At 41.7% G+C, this 15,643-nt stretch overlaps 1 protein-coding gene across 1 annotated transcript; it reads left to right on the forward strand.

Annotated features, from left to right (window-relative positions):
- The first annotated feature begins 6,792 nt into the window (after positions 1-6,792).
- LOC134871874 (zinc finger MYM-type protein 1-like) lies at positions 6,793-9,049 on the forward strand. Its single transcript, XM_063894873.1, has 3 exons — positions 6,793-7,753; positions 7,847-8,636; positions 8,902-9,049. Exons 1-2 carry the CDS (start codon positions 6,898-6,900, stop codon positions 8,626-8,628), a joined length of 1,638 nt encoding a protein of 545 aa, XP_063750943.1. The 5' UTR covers positions 6,793-6,897; the 3' UTR covers positions 8,629-8,636; positions 8,902-9,049.
- The last annotated feature ends 6,594 nt before the right edge of the window (positions 9,050-15,643 follow it).

Genomic DNA, 15,643 nt, shown 5'->3' on the forward strand with positions numbered 1-15,643 from the left:
CACCAGGCTGGGAAAACTGAATCTGCAATAGGTAAGCAGCTTGGTGTGAAGAAATCAACTGTGGGAGCAATTATTAGAAAATGGAAGACATACAAGACCACTGCTAATCTCCCTCGATCTGGGGCTCCACGCAAGATCTCACCCCGTGGGGTCAAAATGATCACAAGAACGGTGAGCAAAAATCCCAGAACCACACGGGGGGACCTAGTGAATGACCTGCAGAGAGCTGGGACCAAAGTAACAGAGGCTACCATCAGTAACACACTACGCCGCCAGGGACTTAAATCCTGCAGTTCCAGACGTGTCCCCCTGCTTAAGCCAGTACATGTCCAGGCCCGTCTAAAGTTTGCTAGAGGGCATTTGGATGATCCAGAAGAGGATTGGGAGAATGTCATATGGTCAGATGAAACCAAAATAGAACTTTTGGTAAAAACTCAACTCGTCGTATTTGGAGGAGAAAGAATGCAGAGTTGCATCCAAAGAACACCATACCTACTGTGAAGCATGGGGGTGGAAACATCATGCTTTGGGGCTGTTTTTCTGCAAAGGGACCAGGACGACTGATCCGTGTAAAGGAAAGAATGAATGGGGCCATGTATCGTGAGATTTTGAGTGAAAACCTCCTTCCATCAGCAAGGGCACTGAAGATGAAGCGTGGCTGGGTCTTTCAGCATGACAATGATCCCAAACACACCGCCAGGGCAACGAAGGAGTGGCTTCGTAAGAAGCATTTCAAGGTCCTGGAGTGGCCTAGCCAGTCTCCAGATCTCAACCCCATAGAAAATCTTTGGAGGGAGTTGAAAGTCTGTGTTGCCCAGCGACAGCCCCAAAACATCACTGCTTTAGAGGAGATCTGCATGGAGGAATGGGCCAAAATACCAGCAACAGTGTGTGAAAACCTTGTGAAGACTTACAGAAAACGTTTGACCTCTGTCATTGCCAACAAAGGGTATATAACAAAGTATTGAGATGAACTTTTGTTATTGACCAAATACTTATTTTCTACAATCATTTGAAAATAAATTCTTTAAATATCCTACAATGTGATTTTCTGGATTTTTTTTTCTCATTCTGTCTCTCATAGTTGAGGTATACCTATGATAAAAATTACAGGCCTCTCTCATCTTTTTAAATGGGAGAACTTGCACAATTGGTGGCTGACTAAATACTTTTTTGCCCCACTGTATATATATATATATATATATATATATATATGCATTCATTATGTATCATTTGTTAATTCAGGTTGAAGAAGATAGTTGCAGCTCAAAAGATGACAGGGAGAGTGCAGGGAAGTGCCAGGATGCACCAGGATGCTCAGCATCACAACATTTCAAACGCCCAAAGTCAGACAGTCACAGCCTGGAACAACCCCCAGTAAAAGCCCCAAAATCTGTCTCTGCAGCCATATGAAACAAATCCCTTCATAAGTGGAATGCAGGACTGGAAGCATGTCAATCAAAGTAGAGGAGCATGAAAGGCGGGCCATGCATAGGGTGTGTGCTGAAGCATATTTTTTACGTGCATCAAAAGCTGATATAGCCAGTCTGCTACATGGTCCCCAAATAGTGTCCCACAGAGACCAAATAAGGAAAAGACGGCAAGTGTTGGAACGAGTTGTTGAAATAGTTAAAGTCATTGGTAAGAGAGGACTTAGCTATAGAGGGACACAATCTGAAGCAGCTCACACATTGGATGACCTGAGTATTGACCATGGGAACTTTTTGGAGCTTGTAATTCTTCTTGGGAAATATGATGTATGTCTGAAGGAACATCTCACTGAGTGCATTTAGAAAAGTAAGAAGGTGCATCAAACAGGAGATCAGGGTCGAGGCTCTCTTGTGACATTTTTGTCCAAAACCACTGTGAATAAAGTCATCTCTACAGTGCAGCAAGTTATACAGGAGACCATTGCAAAAGAGGTTAGAGAGGCTCAGATGTTTTCAGTGCAGATCGACACAACCCAAGACATAACATCCCAAGACCAGTGCTATAGTCTTAAGGTATGTCAAAGACACCATTCAGGAAAGGCTTCTTGCAGTGGTGATGGTGGTGGGCCAAGGATGTTGCCTTGAGGATTTTTGGGTCCTTTGGGAAGCCAGGCCAGTGTGTCTACACTGATGTCATCAGGGCACTGAAAAACATTGAAGGCCAGTTTAACCTGAAGACATCAGCGCGTGTCAAAGCAAAAGGGTGTTTGGATGGTTTAATGAGGTTTCACAGAGATCTGACTGCTCAGCTTTTCCTCAGGATCTTTGGACTCCCTCACCACTCTCTAAATACTTGCAGACGCATGGTTTAGACATATTAACTGCTCACCGAATGGTTCTGAGCACTGAAAATGCCCTCAAGAACATGTCACGAGATTTTGAGTCAGTGAAGAAAGCTGCTGATGTTTTTGTTCAGTGGGCAAATACAAAATTGTCTGAGGAGGAATGTGATAGGGAAGTGGAAGAAGCTCTTCCAGAGAAAAGGATGAGGAGAACAAATATGATGGATGGTGAAATGGCAAGGGATGAGAGCTTTGGAAATGCTAACAGTGCCTATGAAAAAGAGGTCCATAACCAGGTGATGGGCACAGTTACAGGGAGCCTCCAATGGCGTTTTCTATCCCATGGTTCCCTCTATGCAGACATGGCTCTCCTTGACCCAAGAAACTTTACCCAAGTTTGTTTATCAGGTCTGCCTGATACTGCTTTTCAAGGGTTGAGCAAATGCTTACTCAAGTTTGAGAGCAATGCAACTGCTGCTAATTTGCAAAGTGAGCTTAAGTGTTTGGCAGCACAATGGCCACGTCTGAAACAGTCTGTATTGGATGAATACAAAGTTAGGACAGTGGAGGAAGAAGAGGCAGAAGAGAACAAAGACACAGAAGAGGAGGAATTTAAACTGAGCACCTGCTAAGCTTGTAAAAACGGCCCAGCATGTTGTTACCAGATTTTGACGATGGTACAACATGTTAACAGATGCCTATCACATCCTTGGCCTAGGCTACACATTTCTCCTCACTCTTCCTGTGACCCAAGTAGCCTGTGAAAGAAAGTTTCTCTGTCCTCAAATATATAAAGAATAGATTGAGGAGCACTAATTCCCAGGAACACCTTGAAGCATTTATGCTTATGGCCATAGAGAAGGACATCTTAACGTCCTTGTGCAGTGAGCTCATTATAGATACAGTTGCAGAGACCAGTGAGTAAGCCTTTACTGCCACAGTATGGAGTACATTTTCATTAGCAACCTCCAAGTTCAAGTTAATACAGGTTAGGGCTACCTTCTTTGTGAGTCTTCTGAAGTACTTTTGTTTTATTGATGTTTTGTTATAAATAAACACCTCAGAAATTATCATTGATTGTGTAATGTTATTATCTGTGAATATCTTCAATATAAGGCTTTTGGTATAGTATCTTGAAACGCTGGCAAGTGGTTATTTAAACACAAAATCGCGTATGGGCTGTGGGCCTAAATTGTTGAAAAAGTCCAGGGCCTTTTTTTAGCCCCAGTCCATCCCTGAATATACACATTAGCCACTGTTGTGTTGTCTAAAAGTATACATAATCATGAAGTTGCAGCTATGTATTTGCCTTGAACTACGGTGTTGTGTTGACTGTTTCCACGATCGTTTGCGAACAAGGAGCTGAGAACCGTGCATTAGAGATGTTGCAACTATGGCTAGCAGTACTAATTAGAGTGATTTCAGCGAAAATTGGTCTGTTTCTGTTGGTACTGAACACGATGAAAGCGTCAGTGAGCTCTCTGATGCCCCTGAGCCGTCATTAGATGGAGAAATCGACGTGGCAGAGCCACTGGGAGTCCAACCATATATGTTTGAGCCAGCCGTGTCAGACGCTGGGAGTGACAGTGACAGTGGTGAGGACAACGCTGGAGGGATAGACCACGATATAGATCACCTACAAAATACAGAATTACTATTCCTTTTGACCCTGGCCTGTTATTGTTATTGTTTTCTTTAACCCGTCTACTGCCTTGGGCGACATCTGTCGCCAAGATTCTAAACTGCCTCCAAGCCCTGGGCGTCATATAGCGCCAGAGTCCTAAGTACTAGAGATGCGCAGTTGGCGGTTACAGCCGCCCCAGCTAACACACGACCAGACGGCAACATTGCCTACAAGTCGCCATTTGGTAATGGCGACTTCAAGTAAAATAAATACGTTGCTGCAACATAGTGGGGTGGTCATTTGCTGACGTTGCCACTTGGTACCGGGAGTAACATTGCCGCGACGTAGTGGTGTGGTAATTTGCTGACGTTGCCCTATGGTGCTTTTAATATCGTTACCGCGAAGTAGTGGTGTGGTCATTTGCTAACGTTGCCACTTGGTAACGCAAGTAATGTTGCGGCGATGTAGTGGTTTGGTCATTTACTTACCGTGACGTCAAGCTTCAGAATAGGCTCAATGAAAATTCAATGCAGACACTGTTAATTGTGAAATTTCCCAAATAGATGGAGTTTAAAATTGTTATTTTGTTAATATAGAATTGGAAAATAAAAATAGTAAAATTGCTGGAGGGTCATTGGAGAAAAAAAAACAACACATAGTATAATTATTTATTTTCACAGTACACTGTAAAAACTGGGATTGGGGTCAATTAATATTAAATAAATTATACAAAGTAAATTATACACAATAGTTTGTGTAGTTTGGAATCACATTAAGCTAAATTCAAACAATTTTGAATGATTTATTAATTATATTTTACTTAGTTTTGTTTAAATAAAATCAGCTGTGGATTACTGAGTGGAAATTAATGGTATATTTTTAGTAGCGTAAAAAACGCAAAATATTGATAAATTCTACTCATTTGGAGGTCGTCAGTTCTACTGCCTACTGGCCCCCAGGCATTTTGCGCGGGCAGTTCATCATCTGCGTCTGCCACACGTCACTTCGTGACTGCCAAGTTACCAAAGGTAAGACCTGCTTATTGTTGTTAATTAACGCACATTTTTTAAATCACGTTGCTGTTGCAGTTGAACATCGTTTTGCGTTGTTAAGTTACCAAACATGCCAACTTTACTGGCTAAACCGACTTTTCAAATGTAGCTAACGTTAGCATTAGTGATTCAGTCAGTCTGTGTTGTTCAAATTTAGCTAACGTTAGCACATCAAAATCAGTCACATTGACCCGAAGGCACATTTTGAGTTATACACTGTTGGAAAGAGGGGATCCCTAGCTTTCTAATGATATCAGCATTGCTTTTGTACTCCACATATTAAGCTAGGGTGACCAAATGTCCTCTTTTGCCCGGACATGTCCTCTTTTTACGTCCTGTCCGGAGCGTCCGTGGGGTTTTTATAAATTCATGAAAACGCCCGGTTTTCACTGTTGGGACCATTAAAAATTGACTGGCGCTTCCCCCCACCCCCCAACAATCGCAAGTGGGGGGTTTTATAAATTCATGAAAACGCCTGGTTTTCACTGTTGGGACCATTAAGCGTGTACTTAAATTGACTGGCGCTTCCCCCCACCCCCCAACAATCGCAAGTGTCCTCTTTTTCGCCACCTCAAATCTGGTCACCCTAATTAAGCAAAATATGTCACATTATATAATGACTGTCACCGAGTCATCATTTTGAGAAAAAGGCCTTCAAAGTTTCCTCTTCTGTGGAATCCATCGATCTGATTGATTAATAGCGGCTAATATGATTAAATTATGTTAGAAATAATCAATATATTGAAACGGAACATTAAAAGATAATTCACTGTTTCCGGACGGATCATATTTGTCCAATTCCGGTAGTACTACCGGATGTTGTTTTTAGCCTCAGATAGCATATAGCTAATATTGTATATGAGTAGAGGGAGAAGGACGCGTGGAGTTACATCCTAAGCACACCGCCTCTACCTCTCACTCATTGATGCTGCAATGATACTGTCGCGTGTTTAATAACTGATAAACTTCAGAAGGATTGCATAATAGAATATTGTAGGTGAGAGCTTCAGGACATCACTTTCAAGATGGCGACCCCCCCCCCCCCGCTACCAACCAATGAGAGCACGAGACCGGAGCATGTCTTATTTCGAAGTTAATTATTGTATGGCCGGAAAGGGATGGTTCTATAAAACATGTTTGTATTGTGAAATCGATCTCTCTCTTTTTGTTCCGACCGCCAGACAGTAACTACTGATGAGCTCCACTCATTCAGCGGCCTGTGGACGCGTGTCCCGGGCTATTGAGCCACAGCTGTGAAACTTTTGTAAAACCTACTGCTGCATCCTTTTTATTAAACACTCCTTTTAAAACTTATAAGAGGAGCTTCACTTCGTTTCTTTTAAATCGACTCCTGGGCTCATAGGCGCCGATACCGTGGGTGCTTCGGGGCCCGAGCACCCACGGAGATTGCCGAGCACCCACGGAGATTTAACCGCACACACGGAGATTGCCGAGCACCCCACGAAGATTTAAACCGTTTAACCGCCAATGTAGAGCGCAGCTGGCTTACGAAATGGAGAGATTTCTGATAAAACCCCCCAAAAAAAACATCAAGCGATGCTCAAACTTCCACAAGTGCCCAGTCAACTAACGGTAGGCCTAACGAAGATAACCAAAGCAGTGAAGGTGTGCGGAAAAAAGGACGGTCATTTCAGGCTAGTTGGAAGACGAAATTCCCGTGGATAGCATATGCCACCACCAAAGACAAGGTATTTTGTGAAGTTTGCACAACTGCTAAAAAAATGAATGCTCCGCTTCCATCAACAACACACGATCAAGAATCGTTCAAAGGTTTTGTACAGGATGGCTTTTCCAGCTGATCTAAAGCACTGGAACGATTCAGATCTCATGAAAAGTCAAATTTGCATCGCATTGCTGCTAGCATTGTTGCTGCTGCTAATGCAGGTGTTAATGTTGCCGCTTCTATTTCTGCTGGAAAACTAAAGCAGATGTCTGATGCCAGAATAGCTTTGTTGGCTGTCCTATCGTCTATTCAATATCTCTCGTGTCAGGGATTGGCCATTCGAGGAAAAACAGACCAGGCTTCCAATTTGATACAGTTGCTAAACTTACGTGCAGAAGATATCCCGGAGTTACAGTCATGGCTGGCTCGGAAGGAGAGCAAGTGGCTATCTCATGACATCCTCAACGAGATGACTGAAATTATGGCCCATGATGTGATGAGAACGCTAATTGGAGAAATTAAGTCTGCTGAGTTTTTCTCTGTGATTATGGATGAGACCGCCGATATTACGGTCAAAGAGCAGGTGTCTATCTGCTTCCGTTTTGTGACTGAAGATCTGGAACCAGAGGAACTTTTTCTTGGATTTTATCAGACATCAAAAACGACAGCAGAAACCCTTTTTCAGCTTTTAAAAGACGTTTTGGTTAGATTCTCACTGCCAGTCAGTAAATGCAGAGGACAATGCTATGACGGTGCGTCAAATGTGTCTGGCATTAGAACAGGTCTACAGGCTCGCATGCGGGAGCTGGAGCCCCGAGCACAGTACATCCATTGCACTGCTCATGTTATGAATTTGGTTGTGCATGATGTCGCCCAAAACATTCCACCATGTCGGAACTTCATGGTACTTATTCGTGACATGGTAACACTCATCAGAAATTCCCCAAAGCGACTCACCTGGTTCCAAGAGTTTCAAGGCAAAGACGCATCATCTTTGAAACCGTTATGCCCGACGCGCTGGACCATGACAACGGCCTCGTTACAAGCCATTGCTTCCAACTACAGCGCGCTACTGGAATTTCTGGAGGACCTGTCTCTGAACGAAAAAGGTGACGCAGGAGGTAAAGCCTACGGTTTTCTTTTGCACCTGCAGAAATTTAGCACTTTTTTCTCTTTGAAACTCATGCTGAAATTCTTCTCTCGCATGGAAACAGTCAATGCTGCACTCCAAAAGAGGAGTTTGCACCTACAGAAAGCTAGGCAGATGGTTGACACGCTCAGAGAAGACATAAAGTGTCTTCGTGAAGAAGGATTCCAAGGATTTTGGGAAAACACAACTGCAGCAGCACATGACTTGAATTTGGAGAGCCCAGCTGTGCCAAGGCCAAGAAAAATACCCCGCCGACTGGAAGATGGAGGTTTGCCGCACTGCTTTCAAACACCAGAAACAATGTACCGACAGCAATTCTTTGAGATCATGGATACAGCGTCAACATGCCTGGACTGCAGGTTTAGTCCTTCTGTATTCGAACGCATGCAAGATGTTGAGGATTTTCTGATCGGGAAGGGTGACTGCAAAAGCATCATGGAGTTCTATAGGGATGATTTGGATGAGAAAAGGCTCAGGCTGCATCGTGATATGTGCATTGACTTAGCAAAGCAACGAGGAGTTCGCCTAGCTTCTTTTCAAGATGTAGTGGACTTCCTAAAAGGCAATCAGGGAGAGCACCTGAGAATCATGTTGCCAGAGATGACCAAACTAGTGAAACTCGCACTGACTGTCCCAGTAACATCCTGCAGTTCAGAGAGGTCATTTTCAGGCCTGCGGCGACTTAAAACTTATTTGAGGTCCACGATGGGGCAAGCAAGACTGACCCATATTGCTGTATTGAACACTCACAAGGATGTATCAAGAAATAGGAATCTGGATGTAATCGCAGACGAATTCATCAAGCGCACTGCTGCGAGGAGTGCCACTTTCCTCATAAAGAAGTAGCGTCAATGGTGAGTGAAAACAAATCCAATTTTGATGTTTAGTAGCTGTGTGGGCCTATGTGTTGATGGTTAATTGACTGCATTTTACTGCGTGGACCTGTATGCTTTGTGTGTGTAACAACAGCATTAGATGGCCGATTATAACTTGTTTGGCTGGCGGCGTACGTGTCTCACAGCCACGGTGGTGTCGAATTTGCGTTGGATTGTGCACTTGGCCTTAGTTAATGCGAGTCGTTTTACTAAATCATCTTGGTGGAATTGATTATTACTTCAGATCATCTACCTGTGCATCGAACCATCCTGCCTGCCTCAACGACGACTCTTTTGCCTCTTCCTCGCCGGTACTTCTATATCTGACCTGCCTGCCGTGCATCGAACCTGGACTGTGACTGTGACCATCGGACTCCTCTACTGCCTTTCCCATACTGGATATGGTTTTATTTGTTTTTGAACTGCCTACCTGTTTACCGAACCTTTTCAGTAAAGATTATTGATTGCACTCACCCCCTCGTGCGTTTGAATCCTCAAACTCTGCATCCAGGGCTCGACATTAACTTTTTGGCTTACCAGCCAACATGACTGGTAGATGAAAATAATTACCAGCATATTACCATCATATTTTTACCGGCCAAAATTAAACCTGGCTTTTCAGACCTACTCTGACATTGTTTGACATAAACAACCTGTAGCCTAAATAACCCTATGGAAGTAGTATTATTTACATTCATTTGTGCCTAATTTGATATGTGCCTAAATGATCATTTATTATTTGAATAATTCATAGAGGCTTATGCCACCTTCCGTCTTAGATGCAAAAGACTTTTATTTTGATAAAGGTATCGAAAATGTGTTTATGTCACCGTGGGAACGTGAACTTGTCATTACGACTTCAGATCTGGTTAGGGTACAAAAGAAACAAAGTTAACAAATTGAAAGGTTTAATGACCCGTAAAGAGCCTTATGGTTTTTAAAAAAACCTTTTTGTTAGGCTCAGAAAATCATGCCTGAAAATTTGACTTTTTTTTTCCAAAATTCCATGGGGCAAAAAGTCACGGGCAGTTTTTTTGCATAAGGTTACTTGGGGCGTCGAGGGTCGGGGGCTTAAATTTTTTAGAGCACCCCCCGGGGCAAAACATAAATGGGCGCCTAGGGTTATGGGTGGTTAACAAGTGTAAAAACACGGAATTCGTATCAGAAAAGAAGACGCAGGATCCTCCCTCTCGGGGGGACCCCTTTGGGGCCCAAAACTTCGAGGGCCCAACGTCTCTCGAGGAGAAAATTTTTTGCCGGGGACCTAACTTGTGGGGGCACATAGCTCATATGACAAACAAGCCAAGGGGAATAGCATTAATGGCCATGACGGTTCCACCAAAGTCATGTGTACTCCCTCAGCGAGACGTTGCCACGACAAGGGGACCCCGCAAAAACCCCCCGTTGCACCTTGGGCCTCTCCTCAAGTGGTTATCTAAGTCCACCTGAACAGTGGTCTGCAAATAAATAAACTGTTTAAAAGATGGGGTGCCACATTACACTCCTTACTGTATAACTTAGGCCAAAAACATATTTAAGTCACTGATTTTATTTTTTTTAATGGGCACAGGGTTTGTAGCATTCATTTTTTTAAACTGTTGTAATAAGACACACCACAACGAAATTTTAATCAATTTTTTTAATGCATTTGTTATAGAAAAGACAATGTTTATAAATGCATTTTTTCAGCTGGGGCCAGTCTAACATTCTTTTCCTTCAACAAAAATTAAATGAATCCAGGTTTTTTGGAAGCTCACCGTAAAGCCCCCAAGAACCCCAAGGGCCAAGGGGATCTGATGTCATTTTACATGGCCCCCACCTTGGGTGCAAAAACTGTTTTGTTCCACAACGAAGACTGACGCATTTTAACACAGCTGCAAAATTTTTAAGTTCACCCCATGCGAAAAGGATTTTTTGTTTGGTGCAAAAAAATAAGGGAAGAAAAAGCTTGGAGTTCCCGTCACCTGCCCCATCGTTGATTTATTATTCACTGAGGAAAAACATTCCCCCAATTATTTGGCCAAATTTTGAGGGGAAAAAAAGCATACAAAACAGACGGCTTTAGACATGGCATTTTGCACACACTTTTCATATTTTTGAAATTACTTAATCTTATTTTGAGGGGTTGCATCATCAAGCCCTTTATTTTCCTGGGGTTCGTTTTAATCACAGGGGAAGAGTTTAAAATAAAGCAGTTTAAATCAATATTATGCCTACCTAACAAACACAACACATTAAAAAGTGTGTTTTTAAATTTTATATTATGTGCAAATATCCCAACAGGTTTTTAAAGATGAAAATGAACAGAGGACATCAACATGTTGAACAAACTTAATGGTTAATGATCTTTTTAAAACATAATTTGTACGTAATAGGTAAGAACACCTCAAACTACGGCTACTGATGTTATTCAAAAGATATTACAAAATATTACAAAAAATTGGGAAAACATCTCTAAATTTTTTAAAAACTTGTGAAACAGCTCAATACATTTTAAACCCCTTTGAAAACCACATCTGGACCACATTCGGGGTTGCAAAAACAACGAAACTGTAATAAAAATAAAAAATAAATCAATTGACTAGCGGATAATACAGCTGAAAGTTACAAGATAAAAGGCATGAGGTAAACACTTTGGGGTTTTTTAACAATTTGTGTAAACAACTCACTTCATTTCAAACCCCTTAAACCCTTCAAGGCTCTATTTGGGGTTGCTTTTAAACACTTAATCAAATCCCACCACCACTCCATTCCCCACAGACTTGTGAAATGTTTTTAAAAATTCCCTGCAAAAAGGATGCTGTAGTAACCAATGGGCATTTTAGAACATCCGCATGTGGGGGGACTGGGCTGCGGGGGAAAATCTTGGTTTCTATGAACACAATTAGGCCTTATCCAAACTCAATCCTTACAGAACCGCAGGGAAAAACTGAAGGTTCTTGCGATCAATTTCTCCAATTACCTCTTCAGGGAAAGAAAACGTTGATTGGGCTGCTGTCCCCTCTCCTCGGAAAGTTTGAAGCGCCTCACTGTTTTTGATGGGTTTTTTTTGTCAATAAGATGCGTCCTTCGGTGGCAGTAAACTAGCTACAGAAAAACCCTAACAGGACGCCAGCACTTAAAACAACATTGGGCCGAAAAATACTTTTTGTCTATTTTTTGGGCAAAAAGGAAGCAGAGGGCCGGGTAGGGACTTGTTTACTTCTTGCATCAAATACATCCAGTAATTTTCTTGTCCACAGAATTAAAGTCCCCAAAGCCTTCTCGGGATAGATTTTCCTCATGATACTACAGCAAAAGAGAATCCCTTTAAACTACGGGGTTTTGGAGCCCACACGCACTCTTTTAGAAATGCCCCAATTTTAGGAATTTAAACTTTTTCCACCCTACTCAAAATCTGGACACCGCCCCCCGCTGAAAAAGATGGGTAAAGGGGGTTTATTTAACCCCCTGTGCAGCTATCATAAAAATAAAAAATTTTTTTAGGGTTGAAAAAACTTTTGAAGTTAGGGGGGGAAAAATTTTGTGGAAATAGATGACAATGTTGGGGCCTTGGGATTTTTATGAAGGGGGAAAGGATTTTTAAAAGTGTTACGGGGTTTGGGTTTAAAAAGTTTGGGGGGAAAATTTTTAAGATGGAGGAAAATGGATGTATTTAGAAGGGTATTTTTTGGAATAGTTTGGTTTGTTATTATTAATATGATAAAAAAAATGATGGGAATTGCTTAGGTTGCAGAATCCCCTGGTAATGCTTCCCCAAATTTCCCCAAATTCCCTCGTGGAAGCCCATCATTTAAAACATGGTGGTGTGTTGATTCTGGGGGGGTTTCTGTTTTCCCCCCAAAAGTACCAAAAGCTTGATTCTGGTCAGTGAGATCACTTCGAGGGGGGTTGTTTTGGGGGATCTCCTCCACTCCTACTGGGGGGTGCTGTCCCCCTTTTCATTTGGTGCACAGATAAAATCTTAGGGGTTTTCAATTTTTTTTTGTTATACACTCATCTACTTTTAGACACATTAATAGTTTCTGCAGCTCTCAAGTGAGTTGAAATAGTTTGAAAGACTTTTTTTTTTTTTTAAAGGCCATTGGGGAAAAAAAAATTTTTAGCCATAACTTTGAACTTTTCCCCTGTTTTTTGGGGGCCCTTTTTGAGAATGCCTGTTCCCCCCACCAGCAAAATTTTACCTGTTTGTACCCTTTCCTCTCCCACAAATCCACCAACCCCCCCTCCAGTCTTCCCCCTTTTCGTTTTATTTTGGGTTTTTTTCCCCATTTGATGATCCTTTTTGGAAAACACCCCCCCACCCCCAGATCTTGTCGTACCTTAAAGAAGGATTCTTTCCCAGATGTGATTTTTTGACAGTACTTTGTCTGCAAAAGCCCAGGACACTCTGCTCCAAATTTGGGGAGACTTTGCCAGGTCACTGTCTGTCATTAATGGAATGACAGTTTCATCAATCTGGGAAAAATGGAAGATACTTCCAATCAATAAATAAATGCATCAATACATCCACATGCATAATATAGAATGTCAATGGATATTTAAAAGGAAATTAAGACCTATAAAGAGAGTAGGTATTCACATCGTTTGTTTTCATTTGACGTACTTTTGATAACATTTACATATGATAATGATATGAAAATGATATTTTTCCAATTTAAGATGACTGAAAATTATTTTAAATTGCTGTGTAAACACACTTGACTTTTTAATGTATTAATGATGTATTGAGTACATTAAAATATAATAGTCATAGTCAATAGTCAATATTAATCTTATAATAAAAATACACACACACACACACACACACACACACACACACACTCACACTCACACTCACACTCACACTCACACTCACACACACACACACACACACACACACACACACACACCACACACACACACACAGAGAGAGAGAGAGAGAGACAGAGACAGAGAGAGAGCAAGCAAGCAAAGACAGCAGCTGGTGTGGCTTACATTTTCATCTTCAAGTTTCTGAATCACATCTTGCAATTTGCGCTCCTTCAAGAATTCTCGCAGTGGAGTATCCATAGTTGACCTGTAAAACACAGGAAAGTTAAATCAATAGTTTAACAGCCTTAAAAACTAATAGATTTTCCAGATTCTCAATCTATGAATACTGTTGCTGCAAATACTGGCGGTCCATCTTTCTTTCTTTTTTGTGTCATTGTCGTGTGAGCTACTGGGCTGATTTGAATTTCCCTCCTAGGGATATAAGTAGGATACAGTGTAAATGTAATTTACCACTCAACTCACTGCCTCTCATTGATTTTTAAAGACAGCCTGCACATTGTTGAGCTCTGAAGTTGATGCAGCAGATTTAAACATCATCCTACTGAAGAACAGCATCTGATACTGTCCATGAAATTACTTTAATCTTTGATAAATCAAAGTGAAATGGTTTATTATCAGTAGGCTACTGCGATAGACTGATCAATGTTCTAATAAGTGTTCTATACAGGACCAACCATACCAACATAACAGGAAACAAAATAGTTTTAAGGAATTGTATCACATCTCACTGCAGAGACTGATTAATAATATAGTGAACTATTTTATCTGCTGTAATTCACCACCACTTTCCGGAGGATGACACTGGGTGTCGCCATGAGTGTCACCATAACACCCATTCCACCGTTACTGTATAGACCGGTTCCACCCCCCTTAACAACCGTTGTCAAGACGAACTCAGAGGACAAGCAGGCTCCGAACTCAGAGGGCAGCCCATTGGGATAGCCAGACAGTCAGGTAGCCTATAGCCAAAATGACAACAAGGAAAGGCATGCTGCCAGGGTATTTACAAACCCTGGTAAACAAGCAGCAGAAAATAGGTATAGAGAAAAATTGGACTATATTTCTGGAGTAGACCCATATGAAATTCACAAAACAGAGTTCAAAGACAATCTAGACCTGTGGCCGGACATTACCTACATCCAGCAGGTTTGTGGAAAACTCTGAGCCAGTTGTGCGTGCTACATATCTAATACCTGCAGCTTGTCTAGACTTACAAAATAAAAGCAAGATTGCAGGTAGTTAAGTCATCTTCAAATGTCCATTTTCCATGTTGCCTTCACCATTCATGTGAGTGAGTGAGTGAGTGGCAAAACAGTGTGTGTGTGTGTGTGTGTGAGAGAGAGAGTGAGAGAGAGAGAGAGAATGTGAGTGAGTGAATGAGTAAGCTGTGTGTGTGTGTGGTGTGTGTGTGTGTGTGTGTGTGTGTGTGTGTGTGTGTGTGTGTGTGTGTGTGTGTGTATGTGTGTGTGTGTAAAGGAGTGTGTGAGCGAGACAGAAAGCATTTGTAAAGTCCTACTGTTGTCGTCTTCTCAAAAGTCTTCATATCATAGAAAAGTGGTGAGCAGCTGTATGGAACCCAACCTGAAAAACAGACAAACACAGCATTAGAACAAAAACACTCACTACACTGTGTTTCATTTGGCAAGGATCCTTATACAACAGGAATGTACTTTGTCAAATCAAATACCTTGTTCAGCCAGGGCTCACTGATAGAAGGTGATGTTGTTCATCTGTCTTTTCCCCTGTTGTCTTCTCACTACGACAAAAATCAACACCAGGTCAATCATGGAGCATTATAAATAATTGTGAATATATATAAATAAATGTTTTTTAATGATTACATTCTCTTTGTCCCTCTCTTCCTTTTCTCTGTCTGTATCCCTGTTACTCTTCATCTGTGTCCCTGTTTTGCCTGTTCTCCTTTGCGCCTGTCTCACTCATCTCTTCTTCATGTGCTTTTCCTGCCCTTTATCAGGTCTCATTCTCTCCTTTGTGCCTGTCTTACTAGTCTCTTCTTCGTGTTCTTGTCCTTGCCAAGTTTCTCTTGTTTTTGATCTTTTAACTTTTTGAACTTTCTGAACTTTCTTTTCAACAGTCTCATCCTCTCTCATTTCAGGTTGAATCATCTGACATCAGCTGTGTATAGCTGAGAGGCCTTGTATACATTCTAC

Source organism: Eleginops maclovinus, chromosome 11, assembly GCF_036324505.1.
Source record: "Eleginops maclovinus isolate JMC-PN-2008 ecotype Puerto Natales chromosome 11, JC_Emac_rtc_rv5, whole genome shotgun sequence".
Classification (NCBI taxonomy): Eukaryota; Metazoa; Chordata; class Actinopteri; order Perciformes; family Eleginopidae; genus Eleginops; species Eleginops maclovinus.